The sequence below is a fragment of the Poecilia reticulata genome, linkage group LG10, assembly GCF_000633615.1.
Source record: "Poecilia reticulata strain Guanapo linkage group LG10, Guppy_female_1.0+MT, whole genome shotgun sequence".
NCBI classification, from domain to species: Eukaryota; Metazoa; Chordata; class Actinopteri; order Cyprinodontiformes; family Poeciliidae; genus Poecilia; species Poecilia reticulata.
The window spans coordinates 29,841,331-29,862,966 of NC_024340.1; the positions used below are offsets into that span (position 1 = coordinate 29,841,331).

The following is a 21,636-nucleotide window of genomic DNA, read 5'->3' on the forward strand; positions in this document are numbered from 1 at the left end:
AGAAATGTCTATGAATAGTTGACGGTGCACTTCAATTTAACTACACATTTACAAATCCAAATAATGACTATATAGTGAGCTTATTACTTTTGCAGTTTGAGTTATTTTCCAGCAAGAGTATGACCAACTATCAATATTTGAACACATGATTGAATGCAATTCTTGTGTGCCGTTTACCAGTACAAACACAATACTTACATAACTTTTGTTTAAAGTTAACCTCTTTTATAAAAGATACCTTTTACTTTCAGAACAGTATTTGTTTTTGTGTGTTTGTGCGGTGCTTACACAAACACACAACGTATGAAAAGAAGATTGATGAGTTTCTAAATACTTTCTAAAACTTTATTACAATATTGTTTATGTCATATTTATGGTAAAAAATTAATAGTATGACAAAGCATCACCCAGCAATTCTCCAATTTATTCTCCTCATATTTAGCATTTTGAATACTCAGGGGTTTATGTGTGAATACAGTTGGTTAAAAAGATTATTTGGGAGGATTATTATGCTCTAAGATGCACTTTATACGTCAAAGTCCAAATATTTATGTATTTTTATTCTATGTAGGAAAATTCCAGTTTTATCCAATAATTACAGAATAATCAGAAAAATGGGGATCAATTTTCAAGTTTACTAAATAACTGTTCTTACATTCAACACATGACAAAGTTTTACTTCAACTGTTTGTTGAATACAGGCAAAATTGAGAGGGTTTAGTTACTTAAACCATCTCAATTTATATTATACAATAACAAGAACAACAATAATAATAAAATGATGATAAATAAAACAAAACAATGTAATCGTCTCTGCGTAATTAGGGTTAATGATCTTAATTAAAATCTTGTCTTATTTTAGAATCTCTAACTACAACAACAGCTCAGTGAGGATTCAACGCCGGACACACAGCAATACTGGACACAAAGGAATCTCTTTGTTCCATCACTGAACCTCAACCTAGAGGGTCCTTTTCCCGGGAAAAACGCCAAACGTCCGGCCAAATGAAACCCGCCCCATCTCTTTCAGACAAAGCCCTCAAAGAGGTGTGCCGCAATAATCGCAAAGTTACGCAACGTCATATATAAAGATCGATTCATGAGAGCTCAAAGGAAAAACAAGAAGAAAGGGTAGGGGTGGGTGAAGTGGGATGGAGATGTGCTTTAATCTTCCCGGGGCTAATCGCTCGCTTGGTGGCCAAAAGGACCCCAAGAGGCTCGGCTCCCGCATCACCTCCCTCCCTCTGCTGCTGTCCAATTAACTTGACACAAAAAGGAGCCAAAGCCTGGAGGAGAGCTGCTAATGAAATCCTAAAGTTTAACACAAAGGGAGAACAGAACCCAGGTTCCTCGCTGCTCGGATTCAATTCTGTTCAGTTGAAGCATCAATTAGCTGTGTTTCCTCAAGAACAGAGGCATTAATCCTCAGACTCCCCCCGCTGAATCTAAAATATTTATTGAATCCAATAATCAATCTTTTACATCTCTACTGCTTTGTCCTATGGCCTGCTGCATGAAATAATTGCAGAATTACAATGCCACTCCTGCAGCTGGTTGCTAGGGAACAGTCGGGGAAAGCTTTCCGTCCTGCTGGAGCCGCTTTCATGCAAGAGTTTTTATTTCAAACCCTGAAGGCCACAAACACTCCCCGCTCACTGGAGGGACACTGCAGCTTGCTTAGGAGTTTCTCTAGTTTTGTTCTCACAAAACTATGACTATTTTAGAGCACAGGACAAAAAAATACACACCCAACTCTGTAAACACACTGGTGAAAGTCTTTAAGAGAACACATAAAATCGCTTGGTAATACTCAGTGGCTCTTGCAGCAAATTGAATGTCCAGCACCTCTGCAGAAGACGATGCATGCCAATTATCATTTATACAAATACTTGTGGTTTCATAATCTTTTGACATTAAAATTAGAATTAAATATGGTTTTATTTTGGTGTAATAACTTCCTAAAAACCTTTTTTCTGGTGGTCCTATGGCAGTTAGCGTTAGCCAAGTTTTCCAAAGGGTAAAATTATCAGCTTTTTCTAGGATTTTCCTTAAATTAGCTCAACTCACCTGTCCATCAACTCTGACAGTTTCTCTGCAGCTGCTGAAGAAAACCATCCCCACCACATGATGCTGCCACCACCATGTTTCACCATGAGGATAAAGAGTTAAGGCTGAGGCATGTATGCCTAAACGTTCTGACCAGAGTATCTTCTTCTAAATGCTTGCTTTGTCTCCTTTGTCAGAAACTTTAAACTGGACTTCTCATGGCTTCGTTTTGAACTTGAACACTTTCTATTTGGCTCATGTGGAATTGCAGGATATGCGGCTTTATGCTTTTGTTCTTTTAAATTTCTGTGCAATAAAACTGATCCATTGATAAATCTATAAAAATATCACCCATGTTTCTGTCCCATATTTGTGTGACATTATGGGGAGTAACTGCACTTATTTTCTTCCACTCAAAGCACTACTAGAAACCCTCCTCAGTTTATAAATGTTGCACAGCTCACAAAACGACTGTAGCGTTCTTTTGTTTACCACGCAGTGCGCACTGTAACACTGATTTAAACCAAGCTGATTAGGGCTTGAATGGAAGTTTCCTGTTTACAGAGTCGCCCCATGATCCCACCCAAAGCCTTTCACTTCGCCTCGCCTGAAATAGGCCCCTGCTCCAGACGGATGGGGATTTCAGACTACGTCCTGAGGATGTTTCCCAAAACAATCATGGTGACTTAAGTCCTCACTTTTCCCTTTCCTTTTGTTTCACTGGAAGATCTACTTCCATATGGCTGGGCTTGATATTTATGAATGTTTGTCTGTGTGCAGGTTTATTACCACCATCGATGTTTTAGCTTAAGTTGCGTTGATAACTGATGTAAAGGCTAATCAGTTGAAACTTTCTCTGTGTTCATAGCTCACATATGCTCTCCGCAGCAGGAAATTCTTTGCTGCAGATGTATTGTAACAGCTGGAAATGCTACGAATGGCATCTTGGAGGAACAAGGACAGAGCACAAGATGATAAAAGAAAATCTGCTTGCACAGCATATCATGAACAACCAATATGTTTGTTTTTGGTGTTAAAATGAACTGATTATAGTGATTTGAGAATTCCATCTGGTCAAAAAGATGAAAACCTGTTCAGCAGGAAAACAAAGAAAAATGCATACAAGTAGGTTTTAATGCATTTCATCTAACATCATCTTGAAAAAAATTATAATTTACTCATTTTTTATTAGATTTTTTTTGCACAAAAAGTATTGTGGGGAATTTGTCTTTATTTATTTTAGTGTTACACAATCATGGAACAAATCAAAAGTCAGTTTAAGTCTAAATGTGTAAAGCTGCAAGAAGTTCAGTTTTACTAAATCTGATTTTCCCAAAGTAGCAAAAATATAATATGTGTGACATTGATTGCTTTAGCCAAGCAGAAGTCAGCTGTAATATAATCACAGTCTCAGGTCGGTACCATACCCTCAACCTGGGGTCGCATGCAGGAGTAGCATGCATCTTTTCCTGCAGTATTACCCTGATACAGTCTTTATTAATCCCAACAACAACACAGTCACAGGCGAGTGGTGAAGTCAACTGCTCACATGAAAACACTCAACCACACATTTTCTGATCCTCTAAAACCAAAACAGACAAGAAATACAGAGAAGCTAAGCACATTTGATGAAACTTAAATAACTTCAATTTATTTTAATAATTATTTTCACTTGTCCTTCCACTTCCACTCCAGACCGATCTGCCCTGTAATATAGAAAAATCTCAGAGACAAATGATATCGCTTTGTCTGCACAGATGCTAAAATAACTCAAAGCATCAAAGTCTCAGTGACAGACATAAATAGAAAGAGCAAAAAAAGAGTTTTTATAGCTGGCTGCCTCAAAAAGATGACAAAAAAGAGAATATTGTCAAGTTCTCTTAGACAACGCACTAAGCCTCAAGTAGTCTAAAGATCTACTGTGTTTGAATGCTGTGATTGTGGCTTGATAAGTGTGGCTTTACAAGAGAACCCCACTATGTGGATTTAGTCAATTTGCTATTTCCAAATTAGGGTATCAGAATAAAAATAATATACAAGTGTGGTAGATATTATCAGAAATGTTCTGGTGTCGTAGGGTTGAAACGACTAATCAGATTAATTGTGACAAATTAGTTTTTGAAATAATTGACAACTAGTTTAGTAAATTGATTAATAGTAAGCTGTAAAAGACTGGAAAAAAGGCAGATTGCAGAAAAAACACCACATTCAAATGCAAAATGTATGTTTATTTTAAACAGTTTTTACTTAATTACTGCTCTAAGATAAAAAATAATTTAAAAAAACATTTTCCTGTACATTTGTTCTGAAATGTGCTGTACAAACAAAATTTGATTGTTTGATTGATTGAATTAAATTAATTAATTTAAGTTTATTTGATAGGGACAGACACACATCAACACAAACAAACTGAACCGAACAGCAGTGTCTTGTTTGCATCCAAGTGCTTATAGCACTAGCTAATTCACAGCTCGTGTCCCTTGGTTACAGTGGTTAAATGAAAAAATCTGCAGAATGTGCCAATTTTATTTATTTATTGATTAAAACAGTGGTCCTCAAAGTCGGTCCTCGAGGGCCAGCATCCTGCATGTTTTAGTTCTCTCCCTGGTTTAACGCACCTGGATCATATGATGGCTCATTAAAGGCCTAAGAAGAACATTGACCTGCTGAAAAGGTTGTTACTACCACCAGGGAGAGAACTAAGACATTCAGGATGCCAAGCATATTATTTTTAACTACTGTTATATCGAGAATCTAAAATGAAATCAGAATCACTTCTGCTTATTGGCCTCATTTTCTATTTTTTCCTCTGAGTTTTGACTCAGTCATGGTGAGTATTACAACCACTCATTCCCAGCAGAGCATCTGATTAGCATGTATGATGCAACTATGTCAAGGTTCCACCTCCCTCAGGGTTTTTTCTTTTTAAACCAGCAGACTTGTAGAAACAGGACTGTGTGGTTTTGATTTGAGCTGATAGTGTCCTGTTGAATCGCTCAGACCGTTTCCCTCTCAACTTTTCCATCCCACGTCTACTAATCAAATTACTCAAATGCCACTTTAAGAAGGCTGCCAGGCTTTAGCTCTACACAAGGTTAATGCAGTATTATGTAATTGTATTTCTGATTCTTTGTCTTTCCTGCATCAAGGTTGAATGATGCATAAGGAGATCAAAATATTCATTACAGCAAAGGTGATTTGTAGAAAAGCAGAGGGAAGCATGGGAAAACATTTGGCATCATAAAAGGTCAACCAAGGAGAAGCTCTGAGGCGCCAAGAAGATAATACCATCTAATACATGAACTGACATCATTTAGAGAAAAACTACAGCTGGAATGGTGCACATACCACACTGTCAGCAGACTCAAATGGATGTTTTCTGGGCTGCTAATGTTGCATCATTCCAGTAAATATCTCATGAGGTTCTGTTCCAGAATAGATCCTTACAGTGCAAAGTTTTCTGGATCAAGACTCCAAAAAAAAAAAAAATTCCCGACTTGCATTTTAGGGATCAACTTTCAGAAATGTTAGGAAGATAATTGGAGTTGCCGTTGGGATAATTACGGCTCTTCTTCCCCAAAGCAGGAAGTGGGAAGAAACTGTCAAGCATTCCAACATGAATCGGATTAGGTTCAGGTCCTGGAAGTGAATGAACGTTTCCCCTCCAGTGGGTAACTGGGGGAAAATGTTGTGAGGTGGGAAACGTGACCAGCCTTGGGTCAGACAAACCCTCCGGGGCCAATTACCAAGATAAGATTTCAACGGTACAGATACGGTACACCAGCTCGCTCTGCTACATGCAGGAAGTGGAACGACACTGATCACTGATTTATAAATGAGGAAAGCGAACATCTAGCACTCCAGATATTCCTGCAGGCCAAACTCAACAGCTGCTGGTGCAGAGCAGCCTCCTTCAGCAGACAGCTGCTGTTGCTCCTGCTGCTAGAAGAATGAATCGGCTCTCATGGAGCCTCATGACGAGTAAAAACCTGCCTACGAGCAGCGCTGCGCCTCATGAGGCTCAACAGGCCGCATTAATCACTGGAATCTTCACAGCTTCACAGAACCAAGTCACAAGTTATTGCAAAAACCTTTTCATCTTTTAATCTGTCATTACATGTCAGAAACTTCCTGTCCTTTCTCAACATGTGCTGCTGTTTACACTGGTTGGACGGCCATGCATCATATTTAAAAGATTCAAGAGAAAATGCAGCTTGGGAAGTTGAAATGTATGATTTTAGCTTCCTAAAACAGACAATCAGCGCCATTTACTTTACTTGCCACTGATTGTCTGTACCCCAAGAGTAGCAATAAGGAAGACTGTACATGTTGTGGGGCTGAAGTGGTTGCCACTTTGTATATTAATGCCTATCAAGACATATTTGGACTAGATATGTTTGAACTATTAAAATAGGTCTGTATAGAGAAGGACTCAAGTATTCATGCCAGGGTACACCGGCAACAACCAGAAGGTTTTGACAAAGTACTGATCAGCCATTCTGGTACTCCTGTGTAAAATTTGCAGGATTTATTTTCTGTTAAGCTCTAAAACTCTCTTTAAAAATAATATTTTATTTAATACTTATTAATATTCCTTATCCATACATAAAAATTCAAGTTCAAAGCAAAACTCACTGAGTTTATATATTTTCCTCATCATTTTATAAATAAAAAGCACTATGATTTAATTCTTTAGGTGTCTGTGAAATTTTAAAACCCAGTTATTTGTTGCAAGTAAAATGTATTTCTCTTTAAAAGTTCAGCACAGAAGTGAAAATATGAACTCACACATTGTTATATGGAAGAATATTTGAAATATTTGCCTCCACGTCCAACTGTATTTGTCCCAAATAAATTAAAGAACGAATAAATAAATGTTCTTTGTGTCTCTATTTTTCTTGTTCACTGTTGGGTTGAGTTAATGTAAATCACTATGTTCCCTTTCCCATTAAAAACCATTGTCGGCTAACAGCCGCCAGCTTGCAATTCTGCTTTAACAGTTTTCAGTCTGAAGAAAACTTTCAGAAGATGTTTTGTTTTTAATGGTAATTTTTTGTGTGTCTGGTGTCTTCCGTGTTTCCCACACAGACAGCTGTGAGCTGTGCAGCTGAGCAGAGACATGCATGCAGGAGCTGCACCAATCTGTCCGTCCTGGCCTCACTCCTCTTTCACTAAATTACTACTAAGCTGTGACAAACCTTTGCAAACCAATAAATGATATGCACAACCTAAAATACAATTCTGAAAAATGTGCACACAGAATCCAGTGCTTTTATACAAGCTGCATAAAATGTGGCTGCATGAAAGGCTGGTTAATCGTTTGTGGTGAAGATGCATCAATCAGTTGACCACAGACAGGAAGTGGACAATTTTCCCTCTTTTCATCTAGTGCATCAAAAATAACTTTCACCATTTAAAGTAAACATTTTTTTTCTCACTTATGCATCATTTTTCTCAATATCAGAATCAGCCTGACTGGTGTGCATCTCTCCTTTCTGGTTTACTTTTTACATAGTTAAAATATCTACCAAAAAAAACAAAAACGCTTCAGTAATTTGTTAGTTTTAAATTTTTCCTACTGAACAATTTGCTTGAGAATTCATTAAACACGGTTTCTCTAAAATCTTAAGAAAATATATTTTCCAATGTATATTCAGATTCTAGATAAGCGTTGTGTACTTAAACATCCTCACCATAAGTACTGTCCTGGATCCTGTCATGCCAAACCAAATACCATTAAGCACCATTTTTCCAAATAGTGTAAACAAGTATTAGCTACATGTAGAACCTGCGTAACTGGATTTAAGAGATCTGTAATCGGGCAAATTAATCAGGTCTCCATCTGATCCATGTCACGTCTGAGCAGTCCACCGTGAGGCAGGATTACACAGTGGATTACACAGCAGAGTGGGCCTGTACTGTCTAGGACCAAGGATAACAATAAATTCAATCAAGGAACAATAATACCACCACTACTGATCAAGAGGTGGCTCAAAAATAAAATTCAGAGTTCTACTTCAGATTCAGAGGCACAAAGGTGAACAATATGTTTTCTAAACAGGTTAGGATAGATCTATGGGTTATACAAAAAGAAGTTCATTACATTTTTTGTACAAAATCATTAGATAATGAGATTTTAGTTTGCTCAGTTCTCCTTTCAGAATGAGCTGTTTTAGTGCCTCTGTAACTTAAAATTAAATAAGCTGCTGTTGGCCACGCCCCCAACTCAACATTTACACTCGCACAAGAAAATAGCTGTGAACAGATGCGTCGTTATGAAACCATACATCTTTGAAAAGCAGAAGTAGAGCCTCATGCACAACCAACAAAAATGCAACACGTGGTTTCTGGATAGTAAGTTAACAACTAAACTTGCCATTGTACACAGCACATACAACAGTAAAACCAGCTGACCAAACGTGCTGGAGCTCAGCTTGGGTTGCTAGGTAATGGGCTTTGCTAGGCTGTGGTTGCTTGGTAACAGGCTGGGCTTTGCTAGGGTTGCCAAGTTGTTGATTTGTAACGTTACATTCGGGAGGTTTTTGAAACCGCTCATTTTCCAGACACCGGATTTATTACCAAAAAAAAGGCTGGGTGGTTCTCTTCAGCACTGTGGCTGTTTATGGAAGCAGTAGAAACCCAAATAGAAGTACAAAAAACCTGAAAAATGTGAATTGGTCCCCTTTAAATACTAGAACAGCATAAAAAACTGGTGTTTAAGTGATCTTTTCTTGTGGTTGTTAATAAAAATCCAAGGCAAAAGATCAGGGGTTAGGTTATGTAAATGCTGTGGTCACTCAGCGGACTGACGGCCGTATCCTCCTGCTGGGAAAGCTGGAAGAATTTACTCTCCAGATCTGTTTTGTTTAGTGCAAGAAAAAAAAACCCAGAGGAATGTTATCATGGGAACCTAAAACGTACATTTCTAAGTAGAGTGTATGATTCTGCAGGTTACACTGTACATAGTGACCCTGAAGCCACGGCTGAAGCTTATCTGGCAGATAAAAAGCACGGGAACAATGTGACCACAGACGGATCATGGAGGAAACCAGTCGGGCTTCAGGCACCTGCACACAAGCTGCGAGCTGCAACAGAATGGTGCAACCGGCTGATCAAAGCAGCCGCTGCATGAGAGCAGAAAGAAAAAGCATTAAGAGCAGCCAACATGGGGGGAACTGGACTGTGTGTTGCATTAACTTTCTCTGACCCTCTATTGTTATATAAGAAACATGAAGTATTTGAAGGAAATCAGACTCTTCTGCAGCATAAACACTTCTCTCCACATGGACCTCCTGAGGAAGCATCCGCCTTAAACACTGTATGTCCGACTTAAAACGAGTCAAGAATTACTAACAGAACAGCAAGATGAATATACTGGAAACTTATAACTAAGGAACTAATTTTTACTGTAATAACAAAGTTATTGAGAGAACATTTTTATATTTTTTTATGCAAAAGGATTCACATGTTAAAACAATAATCCTACAGAGTCTCTCAAGTGTGAAGTCACCATGACTCAAGGAGAAATATCAACTTAATCTTCTCAGATATGTTTCAAAACTACAGTCAGGCAGAGCACACTTTTGGTAGCACTGCTAGAATTCAGGAGGAAAAAAATGTGGAGCATTGACTGCTCTCTCTGTCTTCATATGTAGGTTTTGGAAGTGAAGGCAAAATTTCTTGCTAATATTTCTACAGTAGCACCACAAAACCTAAAACAGAAAAAAAAAATCCCATTCATTTTGAATTGGTCTTGTAGAAAGAAAATAAATACCTTCGTTTGGGTTTTATACCTGGATTCCAAAATCTGAAAGATTTTGCTGTATTTTTATAGCATCATTTGTGTCAAGATAGACCATTGACTATGGGTTTCTTTAAACATTTTAATAAAAAGTAGACTTGTGCATTATAATTTTGAGTTCTTGATTAGAAATCGGTTAAAACCCAATTGATAAGACAACGTATTCAAAAATCAAAATTAAAACATTTATGAAAATGGGATGTAAAATATCTGATCTGTGCAAAACAACTGGCTTGTTCAAGCCAGGTGAAAAATATAAAAATTAATACAGAGTATCAGATGTTATCATTGCAACAAAACCAACAGAACTTTAGCTGGTTTTTGTGCAGGACTTGTAATAAATGAGCTACAGGTCAAACTACAGCGGGTTCAGGTCCGTTTGCAGCATCTACAACTGATCTACGTTTTCCTTATTAGCTTCCCTCCAGCTCTGCACAAACATTCGTTTGAGTTTCAGCAAAGGAAATCATTTATGGATCGCAGATTCCTATTTTTAAGCAGACTTAAATGACGAATAATGTAATAATTATCAGACAGTATTAGTTTAATTCATTAGATGCTTCCTGAAGAGTCAATCCCCTGAGCAGCAACCAGTCCTACTGCAATTACAGAACAAATATTGTTTGAAATAAGCTCGTCTGAAGCTCTGCTCATTTTCTGTTTGGGCATCCCTGATGACTCATGTTTGTTTTTTCCCTTCCTGAAACTTTCCCCCATATTTAGGCTCAGAGGAATACGTCACTGAGACTCGGCGGTGTGTAACTACTTCAGTCTGCACACGCTCTCAACTTTCCACTCAGAAATAACATGTGACATCACTTCAGCTCTACAAACGCCAAGGCAAGTGGCAGCTAAATATACCGGTTGGATCAGACTTTTGGAGAATTAACAAGTCTTTAGTTGCCAGGAAGAAAAATGGACTCTTTTTTTTTTCCACCGGGCTTAAAGAGCCCTGCCCTAGAAACTCAGTCAGGAAGGTTTTCAAACAGATGTTCAGATGATTATGACACCTGAACAAAAATAGGAAGCAACTCACAAAACAAAAAAGAAACTTAAAATAAAAAAAATAAAAAAACAGAAACGCTGCTTTGTAGCGAAAGCGTTGGAGGCACTCTTCCTGTAAAAGGTTCACAAGACATCCTGGTGCTTTTCCTCTTCCTGACTGTACAGAGCAGGATGCTGAGGAACAACGCTGCCATCAATCATCTCAACCAGCGAAGCGCCTCCGTCATGTACAGGCCTATTTAATAAGAGTTCATTACCTCTTATTAAACATAACTACAGATTACATAATTATGGTATTTTTAAAGTTATTGGGGATTTTATTTTTTTTCGCAAACCCAACAAGTAAAGAAAACCCAAAAATAGAAACTATAGTTGCTCACTTTCATATCTTTAATATCAGCCAAATGCTTAGAATTTCATTAATAAATTGCAACTTAGCTGCATTAATGATGCCTTAGTTCAGTGTCAAAAGCTGCTATTTTCTTAGATGAAACTTTCCAACTTGTCTTCTTTTTTCCAGTTTGGTCGCAGCGAGCCGCCGCTGATCTCCTGCTCTTTCCCCAGAGTATGTGGAAACAATGTAAAGTAGGCGGCGTGTCCCTGCAGCTCTGTGGCCGTGAACCAGGGTCACTGCAGCGGGGGGCGGTTTGTTGTTTGTGCCCTTTGGCTTTGCCACCTGGCTGAAGAAGAGCAGAGATGCCGCTCTTGCATCCAGATACGTCCCCGTTGATAAATAAAGCCAAGCTGTGAACATCTACGGTCCTCCCCCTGCTGAGGGAAAAGCATGATGCTTTATCCCCTCCCCCTCTAAAATTGTGACTTTCTGTTGCATTGAAATAATAAACAATTATCTTTATAATAAAACCAGTGTTCAGTCTCTGTAAAACAATGCAACACAAAGAAAAACAGTATGTGTTGAACGGTCGGTCACATGTGGAAAATCTCATTGTCTCTGAAACAAAGACTGCTGGTTTTGACCTTAAAGACAAACAGACGGGTCGTCAGCTGCCAGTGCACATGAAGTGCAGTAATTTTAAAAGTTTAAAATCTCCATAAGAATGTGTTGTCTGAATGAGCAGACAGAAAATGAACAGGTTTTTCAGTCAGTTTGCCTTATTTCACACAGTGCAGTTTGATAATGAACTGCAGCAGCTGAAAATAGAACAAATGTTGAATTTTGGTCCCGAATGGGAGCCGAGTCAACCAGAGTATGAGGTATGAAAACACCCTTAGTTGAGTCTGTGCACAGACAAACCCCAACTAAACTCACTACCAGGTCGCTGCGGAGCTGATGAGGGAATTGATGCTCAAACCAATTTAGAATGTCAGCTCCCTAATTATCTTCTATTTGTTTAAGACGACCAGTAAAAATACACACGGTTTTACAGTCTTGCATGGAATGAGACCCTTGTGGCAAAAATGCTGAGTTAAAAGTGTCACTTTTATACCTTTTTATATTGAAGATCTCAAAGAGAACTCAGAATCTGCAGAAACTGCAGTGACCAGCTGAAGCATTCTAAAAACCGTACATCAGAAATTGACCACAGGTCTAGTCTTTTAAGAACTGCTGCACATCTTTCAGATTTTATTCAAATCTCTCACAGCCAAAAGTCTCAATTTCTCTGCAACACATCAGTAAGTATAGACACAAAGCAGCCATGAAACCTAAAACCATCACGTCCTGTTTGCGTAATTTGCATTACAACTGACAGAGTAACGCAGAACGTGCAGCAGAGCTCTGCAAAAAAATTATGTCACCCTCCTTTTTCTGTTCTTCCCTCTGTGCCTAAAATATCCGACATCCCACCTTATAATCACAAAAAAGAAAACGGATAAAGTGCGAGAACATAAACTGTCAAGTGGTCAGTTATTTAACCTGCCATGTGACACCAGCGTGAGGCTCGGGGTCAAGCCTCGCTGCGGTGAGTCTTCACAGATAAAGACAGATCCCTGCATCAGTTGGCTAATCCTGACAGAGAGGTCCTGCCAGCACCATTAGGATAAACCCGTTTGAGGCGCTGCAGCCACTCCACACATGAATAACACACAGGAATGAAAAACACTCAACACCAATATAGTGTCAGAATGGCGTGATCTGCAATAACACAAAGATACAGCTGGAAATAACTTGGCTTTCGGCAGAGGCTTTTATTCTGAGGGTGAAAAATTATGTGGATCATAAATGCAAAATGACAAGCATGCAGAGAGCTGCCTTCCTGCAGATTTATTTTCCTTTTTTTCTGCTTTCTTCAGAGGCTTCCGCAAATATTCTCTGCATCGTTGCACAACGTGGGTTGTTTAGAGTATAAGTCCTAAATCTCAACATAATGAACTTATACTGCAGAAACTCATTTAAATACTAATTTGGTAAAAACCAGAAACTGGACAGAAACGGACAAACTGAAAATCAGAAAACATATGAATTGACAAATGGATAACTCAACAGACAAATGTTTGGATGAATACTGCTGTTTATAAAAAGGATAACTATACAAATATTTGTATAACCAGAAAGATATTTTAAATCAAATTTTATACTTTTCCAGACTCCATAGAAACCCTGGATTTAAGTGTTTCTCAGAATTTTCAAGCAAACATATGTTGACGATTTAACTCCTTCACAGGTTTGGCAGGTAAAGAACCTCTCAAACTGAACTGGCACAGCATGCAGAGAAAAATCCTCAAAGCTTGGCTGCCAGAGAAAAGTTACATTCTTAAAATATATATATACAATGCAGCTGACTCCAGCATTTCTAACCAAATCTCAGAGTTTCTTGTCTTTATTCAACAAGCCGACTGAATGCAAACCCTACTGATCGGCTGTAAATGGAAATATTCTCTGCAGTTGCTTCATCATTAAACGGCAGCAATTTCCTTTTCCCCCAATACGCTGGCATTTCTCATCCACTTAATTTACAGCTTGCAAAAAAGCTGTAAATACCACCGACCTGGGGCAGTTAACAAGCCAGCAATGACACTGTTATCGACAGAGACGCAAAGGGTTTGCCTCCATCGGTAACCCCCAGTTTAAGTGTTATTGTATTGATTACCTCTTACGCGAAAGGTCTGTGCCAACCGGATGTCATTTTTTCAGCTAGAATAAATTTATGTTTGACCTATAAAACAGGTAAATCAGAAATTAATATTAATGCAAGCTTATGTACGGGTGCCCGGGTGGATCAAAGTCAATACCCGTAATATCTGCAAGTTCAGGAGCTTCAAGGAGAGGGAATCCAAACGTAGACACAGAGATGTGAGAAGAGGAGTAAAGAGCAATGAGTGTCAGAAAAACAAAACATTGCTTTATTCCAGATCTGAACTATATTAGAATATTTTGCAATAACAATAATATTGGCAAATCTTGCAATGACATTATCACTTGTGATTTATCCCCATTTCTTCCTTCCTTCCATCACTCTGTCATTTAGCACTTTACGTAATGTCATTAGTGTCCATTGTGACATCTGCTGCCGTGAGACTAAATTGTACTTCACAATGTAAAATGCAAGTTCATAACACCGGGAATGAAGAATGGGTATTTATCATATCACTTATCATTTATAGTGAAAAACGTATGATAAGAACTTTGATCAAATTAAATCAAATTAAAAAAAAACACAACATTATCTAAAATTTTATTTTTACCATTTTCTCCGCTTCTTTTGCGTCACAAGAACGTCAATAAAATCAGAAACTTTGAAAATATGATTGAATGCAGTTACTGTGTGCAGTACAAAGCACACTTCTTGAAGTAAGTGCCTATTTTAAATGGGAATGTTTCTCAAGAACAGAGTTATCGCACAATAAAGGCTGAGCCATCCAGACACAGTAACCTAAAAAAAGAAGCAATCAATAGTTTTTTCATTATACTTTTTATCATTAAGACAATAGTACCACAAAATTTTGTAATAAAAGACTGGATATATTCAATTATTATTGCACTCCAAACCGTCTTTTGCAATACACATATTGCACACACTGATATTGCAAAAATACTTTTCGCCATTTTCTGCAGCCTGACTGTAAAATACACTATAATCCCCAAGTGTAGCTTGCATATCTATATTTTTCGATGGAAATGTAAATAATAAATTACATGCTTCCATTTCTGTGCATCACAAAAAATACACAGTAGAGTACACAGCACGCAAAAACTTTTAGTCCAATTTTAAGAGCCTGGTGAAGTTTTGTATGTAAACAAAGAAAGGATGCGTGTCTTATGGTGTAAATCGAACAATCTCGCGTTGCTTGCTGTTTTCATATTGTGTTGTGATGCTTCGGTCCCTATTCCTGGTCCTCGTGGCTCACTGTCCTGCCGCATCTGATTTATATTAAATAAATCAGGTTTGTGCCGAATTTGGTGGCATGCTGGGAAGCTTTATGGAGGCAGAGGAACATCGAAAACATTAGAGGCCACCATACCGCATGGGGTGAACTTGAGGGTGCAAAGCCTTGCACACCGCAGCGACCTAAAACCACGATGCACACGCATGCATGCGGGTTGGATTCCCACGGTCGTTGCAGCTCCTGTTGTAAGTTAAGTTTACCCGATTATCTGAGCTGATAAGGGGCTTAAAGAGGGATGCAGCCGTACCTAACAGGAATCAACTGCCTGGCAACAGTTGCACACAGAAACATTGTTAAACTGTTGCAGATCCGAGCGCTGCAGTGTCGAGATGTTGCAACAGACTTCCAGAAATAAGCACGATAGATTTAATTTGCAGTACAATGTAGTAAATCCTTCCCCCCACTGACCTGTTGCGTCCGTTCAGACGGATTCATCATCACAGCCTGGCGAAAGCGGTTATCCACATAAGACGCCATTGTCTTGGAAGGCGGCGTGTAGCGCAGTTTCTTATTCTTGAAAATCACTTTATAGGAATCCAGAGGCGATGTATATACACAGATGTGGGCCTCCGTTTTGTTGTACTTTATTCTTGTTGGCTGTGGTCCGGAGCTGGGAGTGCCCCAAGCCAGGCCACGACTGGAGCCAGACAGCCGAGCGGTCTCCTCGGGGTGTCTGTCCCTCTCTGCTGCCCAACCCGAAACCGGCTGCCAACAGCGGTCCCCGCTGCCACCGACTATTAAAACTTATTTTAATTAAAAAATGTTTCAAACAGTCTCTTTGAGTTATTTTCAAACTGCCAAACCTAAAGTCCCACCGTTGAAGCCAACGTTACGTGAAGATATTCCTTGTCTCCTCAGCATTCTGCTGGCGACGGGAAGAAATTCCATAAAGGATCCGGTAAACAAAAGGAAAGCTAACGGCTACAAGCTAACCAGACAGCAACAACATGGCGTCCATCACGAAAAGGTCAAAACTCCTTGTGTTCACTGAGAAAACTCATTTTATTCGCGTTTACAGACAACTAAAAGTGAGAAATGGCACACCACCGTTCGCCGTGTTCTGTTGTATGCCACCACCATGGTGACTGACATACGACATCAAGTCCGAAGTTGTTAGGAATACTACTTCCTTGTGCGATTTTCAAAATAAAGTTCTGCAAAAATAAAAATAAAAATCGTATTTGTTTATAACTGTACTTAAGTTTTGAAAAAAAAAATTAAATATGCATTTAATGCTCTCATACAGATTACACGAGACAGAAGCAAGTTAAAACAATGAAATGGGGTAGGAGCTTTTTTTTTTTATTCTGCATAATATTTCCGTTTGTTCTTTGTTGTTTGCTGGGTTGTTTGAGGCTCTTTTTAGGGATACTGTACTTGTAAAATGTCGTATTGGCACAATGGTCATTTTGTAATTAACTTACCAAACGGAGATATAGAAATAGAACTAGATGTAAAAACTCACAAAAGAAAACTGTAATAATTTTCAGTTCGGTTTATTCCCTATTGATATTATTTAGACAGGGAGAAAATTCTGTTTCCTCCAAATCCATCGTGATCTCTATTTGACTTGACAAGGATTTAGTAACATGGAGGAGGCTTATTATGGGCGAGTCCATTCAACAAAGGACGGAGCGAGGGACCTTAATGTGGGAACGGTAGTGCTTTGGCGCCACCAAGTGACGTTGTCGAAAATTACAGGCGTAAATGTAAATAACTATGGCATACACAACTTCTCCAAACTCCACGAAAGACAACATATGTTTATTGTAACATATAAATTAAATGATTTAAATACTATTAAGTAAAATGCCAAAACACAAAGGAATCTTTAAAAGCTCACATTTAGGAATGTATATTTATTAAAAAGAAACCCCAGGTTAGATCATTTTTCCAGCCAATCAAAATTAGACATCTTCACACTTTAACATTCTTTTCGGAAGTTTAAAGGTCGTAAGTATGTTTACCTTTCAAAAACTACTTATTTTGAATGGTGTACAATAGTTAAGTATGTATGATACTATCTGACGTGCCTCTCTCTCCACATGCAAATCTATTTGTATGAATAACATTACAGATATTTAGAAAAGGGCATAGCTGAGTAGATAATGTAGGTTTCCTGGTTGTAGAGTGTAATTAGGCCGCAGGCAGTGGCACCATGACAACCGCTGGTTGTATTACAACCAGGCATAACCACGTGGACAGCACTGTTGGGTTCATGTTGTCAGTTGATCAGGGGGATTAGAAAGATCTTTCTAAGCTCCAATAAGTTAGAAATGATGCAGAACAGTAACAAAAACTCAGATGAGACACGGTATGGGCAGAGGATCCTTTTCACAGGTAGGAAAATTTAACTCACAATGGGCCTTAGTTGTGTTTCCTTCAGCTGGGACTCTAAAAAGCTAAAAAATTAAGTTAAAGCAATTCGGATGTAGCTGTCAGATGACATAGTCTAATAAATTAATAAATAACATGGATTTTAAGCACTCAAATGATTGAAAGGAAGTTTTAAAGGACATTTTTCTGTGATAAAAGAACAAGATAGTATAAGAATTGGGAAATATCTGTTTGACCAATATCATAAAATTATTTTTGTTACTGCACTTTTGATATTTACTCTATGGATAACCAAAAAATATAAAGGACACTGCATCGCATGAAATGGAGAAATTGCTTCTACTATGACGAGTTCTTCTCCTTGTTTTAACAATTCAACCAGAGCTCAGACAACCACTGCTAACTTACAATGCTGTGAGAAAGTGTTTGCCACTTCCTTTGTTTTTGCTTTTTCTAGTCCAATATGTTTCCAATCATCAAAAACATGTTGATATCAGAAAACGATAAACTGAGTAATACAAAATGCAGTCTTTAAAAAACATAATGCCAACCTCAACACAATAACAGGTTGGTCCACCCTGAGTGTTTTAAACCACTGTGAATGAATTATGGCCTTCTCTTCTACACAGAATTGTCTTAACTTAGCAATTTTGGAGGATTTTCAAGTATGAAAATTTCATTTTGTTTTTCTTTCTTAATGTTGAACTATAAACTCTGAGATTAAATGGGGCAAGTAAAGAATGTAGTGCTCCAGATGTTCTTCAACCTGGAGCTCTGGACTTCTGATAGCTTTGGCCAAAAATGGTATATTCAGTTTTATCAAATTAGTTTTCCTAATTTGATAAAACTGAATATATTTAGCAGGGCGATTTTTGTTTGTTTCATATGCAATCTCTGCATTGTGATTTCTACAACAGAATTCAGCAAGTGATGCAAAGATTATATTTTTGTTTCCTCAATTTATTTGTATAAGGTTTCAGAGTGTGTGCCTTTTTAGACAATTTATATGCATATAAAAGTCAAGAAAATATGTTTGTCACCTTTTGTAAAAGTTTTATATTTTTGAACAACCTAAAAACAAAAACATAGCTCTGCTCCTTTGATTTAGCAATTGTTTTTTATTACTGGTCCTTATTAAAAAATTTTAATTTACCTCAGACAAATTTTGATTAGCAGGACTGGGTGACAGCAGCGGTTGATGGTTCCTGTTCTGGGGTATTTTGTGACCTGGATGAGTTGTTGATGCATTCTTGGAGTGATTTTTTCATCATTTATTCATGATTTAACAAAGGGTGTAATTATACTTTCACGTAGAGTCATGCTTTTTTGCCTTTAATAATGAAATCATTTGAAGTCTTATAGCTAATCTGCCTGTTTGTCCCATTCAGCTTAATGCAACCACAGGCACCATGGATCACAAATCACAAGTAGGACGCAATTTCATTCCTCACAACTTCAAACTCTCTCCAGGTCCAGGTGGAATTGGAGACTACAGGCCAAGATCGAATTATTTCCCCCTCTACATTGGTGTGGGTGCCACTTCTCCCGAGGCCACCAGTGATCTAAGTTATTTATGCCGAGCTGCTCCTGACGCCCCCCCGCCTGCACCCAGGCAGAGCTTTGTGGGCGAGGTGGGCTGGGGATGGCAGCATAACCAGCTGTTGAATGGAGACAGGTTGCTCAGCAACATGCAAATTAAGGTATAAACATGACCTTGTGGAGCTGATTCTAATGAGAAGGTTGAGGCATAAACTTTGATGTGGAAAAAAAAACCCCACTCAGCTTTATTGTGAGGAACAGACGGAGATAATGAAATATGAATTTATTTTCTCTATAACAAGGCAGGACTGGCACATGGATTATTTATCAAGTCTGGATCCTGATCCAAGATAATTAAAACTTCACTTTGTTTTATTTTCTGACAGAAAACTGACATTAGGCGAACACTGGAGGACAGAGTCACTCAGAAGTTTCAGATGAACCAGTAGGTCCCAATTTGTCCATTTAAAACACATAAACATGATATATGTACATGATGTTTGAACAGTGTTGAGTTCGCTGGATTGCATGTTACCTGCTTCCTCATCCATAATGCAACATTTCCACTTTAATGAGAACACACAGCGCCTCAAGCCGTGGACATGAAATCAGCCAGAACGAACTTGGACACCCAGCCGCCAAACCGTCTGGAGGGTTTATTTACATTTTACATTTTTCATATTACAAAAAAATATTCATGAAATGCAATGGCATTTATGTCTTGTATGTTGTGAGGCATAACTTGAAGAGATTCTACTCCAGTAATGTCGGAATAGTACAGGTATATCACAATAAATTAAAATAACATTGAAAAGTTCACTTTTTATTTCAGTAATTCAAGTTAAAAAAGAACTGTTAATAAATAATAAAGATTGAATGCACACATAGGGATGTGTTGGCTCATAGCAAATGAAACAAAATTTCCTTAAAATTTGAACAAAAAATATTAGTAATACTGCAATAGCTACAAACAACATAATAGTGGAGAAGAGAACTGACTTTACAGTTGTTCTGGAGACCGTCATTGACACACTCCCCAAGAAAGTCATTCTTAAAGATGCTAGCTTTTTGATTAGAATGTTGTAACTAAGCATGTTAATGGAAAATTGAGTGGAAGGAAGATATGTAAAGCACAAACAACACAGAAAACCTTGAGAAGATTATAAAGTACATCAGGTTAAATAGCTCCAAGCTTTAAGGAGATGCTGACTTCATGAGAAACCTTGGCACCTGCTCATGTTACCAGAAGTACTGTTATCTGCTTCTGTTGCCATGGTATCACTGGATTTAATTGGCCAACAAACCCACAAAGGATCTATGGACTATTGTGAAAAGGAAGATGAGATACACCTGATTCAACAGTGTAGATGACCTGAAGGCCTCTCTTGGATTAACATGGGCTCCCTGAACATTTGTGCAGAACCTGTAGTGCAATAATAGCATTCAAGCATCAAAACAGGAATTTTTATTCCTGTATTTAAAATCTTTTTTTTATGTACTATTCAAATTGTCTGAGAATATGGGTTTGGAGTAACTGAGAGTTGTTTATATGTCAATATCAATAAACATTTGAAATATTTTACTCTCAGTGTAGTGAATATGATTAATTTGAGTTTACATATATTCCAGTTTATTCCAGTTTATTGCATTTTCTTTCAACTCTGCAGAAAATTCACTGAATATCCCATTCAGTGAATTTTCTGCAGAGTTGAAAGAAAATGAATAAAATGTGAAAATTAATGTGTAAAGATGCATGGTCTTTAATATACAAAATCTATGTTTTCAATATTTAGACATATTTCTAGTGGGCTCTTGTATTAACTGTATCTATGGAAGATTTTGAAAGTGACACATTTACTCCAATCAGAACCCCTGCTGGCAGCACAGCTGAAGGATGATGATGGACAGAGAGTTCTGTGTTTCTATAGTTGTTGTTTTTTTCATCCGACTGGTGTTGAAGAGTGTTAGATTTGTTCTGTTGGATATTTGATGGATTTCTCTTTTAAAATGTTGCCACCACTGGGTGAGTATTCCCATCTTTCATTTATTTATCTCTGATATTAAGCTCTGAAAAATTACTCTTTTTCTTGTTCCCAAATAGGGTTGCACAGTTTTGCAGCACATTAATCTTTGTGTGAAGCAGTAAAGCATATCACTAAAAACACAAAAGCAGGAAACTCAAATAGAGAAATACATTATATGTAAGACTGATGTAGCGAAACAATGGGATACATCACTGATCCCATTGTGATCAGTGATGTATCCCATCACTGATGGGATACACCAGTTAAGGGGGAACAGTTTTCCCCCTTAACTGTGGGAAAACAAAGATGACAGAGATAAAGGTTGATGAGATTCAAGTTATTTTTTATTTAATAATGAATAAACTTGTTTCTCCATTTTGAAATAATGTGAAGGATCAAAAGTAAAAGCGTTTTGTTGGTCTGAATTTTTCAGTATTTGTTCACATGGTTTTCACTTGAAAAAGTGACCAATTTCTTTTCAAAGAGATCCATAAATAGAATTTAAATATGATCTAAATTAAGGTTGAAGAACATTTG

At 37.8% G+C, this 21,636-nt stretch overlaps 2 protein-coding genes across 3 annotated transcripts in view; one reads left to right on the forward strand and one right to left on the reverse strand.

Moving 5' to 3' along the window:
* Nucleotides 1-16,300, reverse strand: part of LOC103471850 (rap guanine nucleotide exchange factor 6-like) — a 63,908-nt gene extending 47,608 nt beyond the window's left edge. The window contains exon 1 of the mRNA XM_008421085.2: nucleotides 15,608-16,300. Coding sequence (XP_008419307.1) covers nucleotides 15,608-15,676 — 69 coding nt within the window. The 5' untranslated portion in view covers nucleotides 15,677-16,300. The remainder of the gene's footprint in view (nucleotides 1-15,607) is intronic.
* A 108-nt stretch (nucleotides 16,301-16,408) lies between these two features.
* spmip2 (sperm microtubule inner protein 2) lies at nucleotides 16,409-20,581 on the forward strand. 2 transcript variants are annotated; one of them, XM_008421083.2, is made up of 3 exons: nucleotides 16,409-16,484; nucleotides 19,007-19,236; nucleotides 19,462-20,581. In XM_008421083.2, exons 1-3 carry the CDS (start codon nucleotides 16,475-16,477, stop codon nucleotides 19,522-19,524), a joined length of 303 nt encoding a protein of 100 aa, XP_008419305.1. In that variant the 5' UTR covers nucleotides 16,409-16,474; the 3' UTR covers nucleotides 19,525-20,581. The 2 variants fall into 2 exon arrangements, with proteins under 2 accessions (XP_008419305.1, XP_008419303.1); XM_008421081.2 differs by lacking the exon at nucleotides 16,409-16,484 and adding an exon at nucleotides 17,389-17,539.
* Nucleotides 20,582-21,636: the final 1,055 nt, after the last annotated feature.

What these genes read in the sequence shown, in the direction of transcription:
- spmip2 (XM_008421081.2), top strand. Translation starts at nt 17,476, where the DNA reads ATGATGCAGAACAGTAACAAAAACTCAGATGAGACACGGTATGGGCAG. An exon ending in GCAGAGGATCCTTTTCACAG is followed by an intron (nt 17,540 to 19,006) that starts GTAGGAAAATTT and finishes AACTCTCTCCAG; the next exon opens with GTCCAGGTGGAATTGGAGAC. An exon ending in TCAGCAACATGCAAATTAAG is followed by an intron (nt 19,237 to 19,461) that starts GTATAAACATGA and finishes ATTTTCTGACAG; the next exon opens with AAAACTGACATTAGGCGAAC.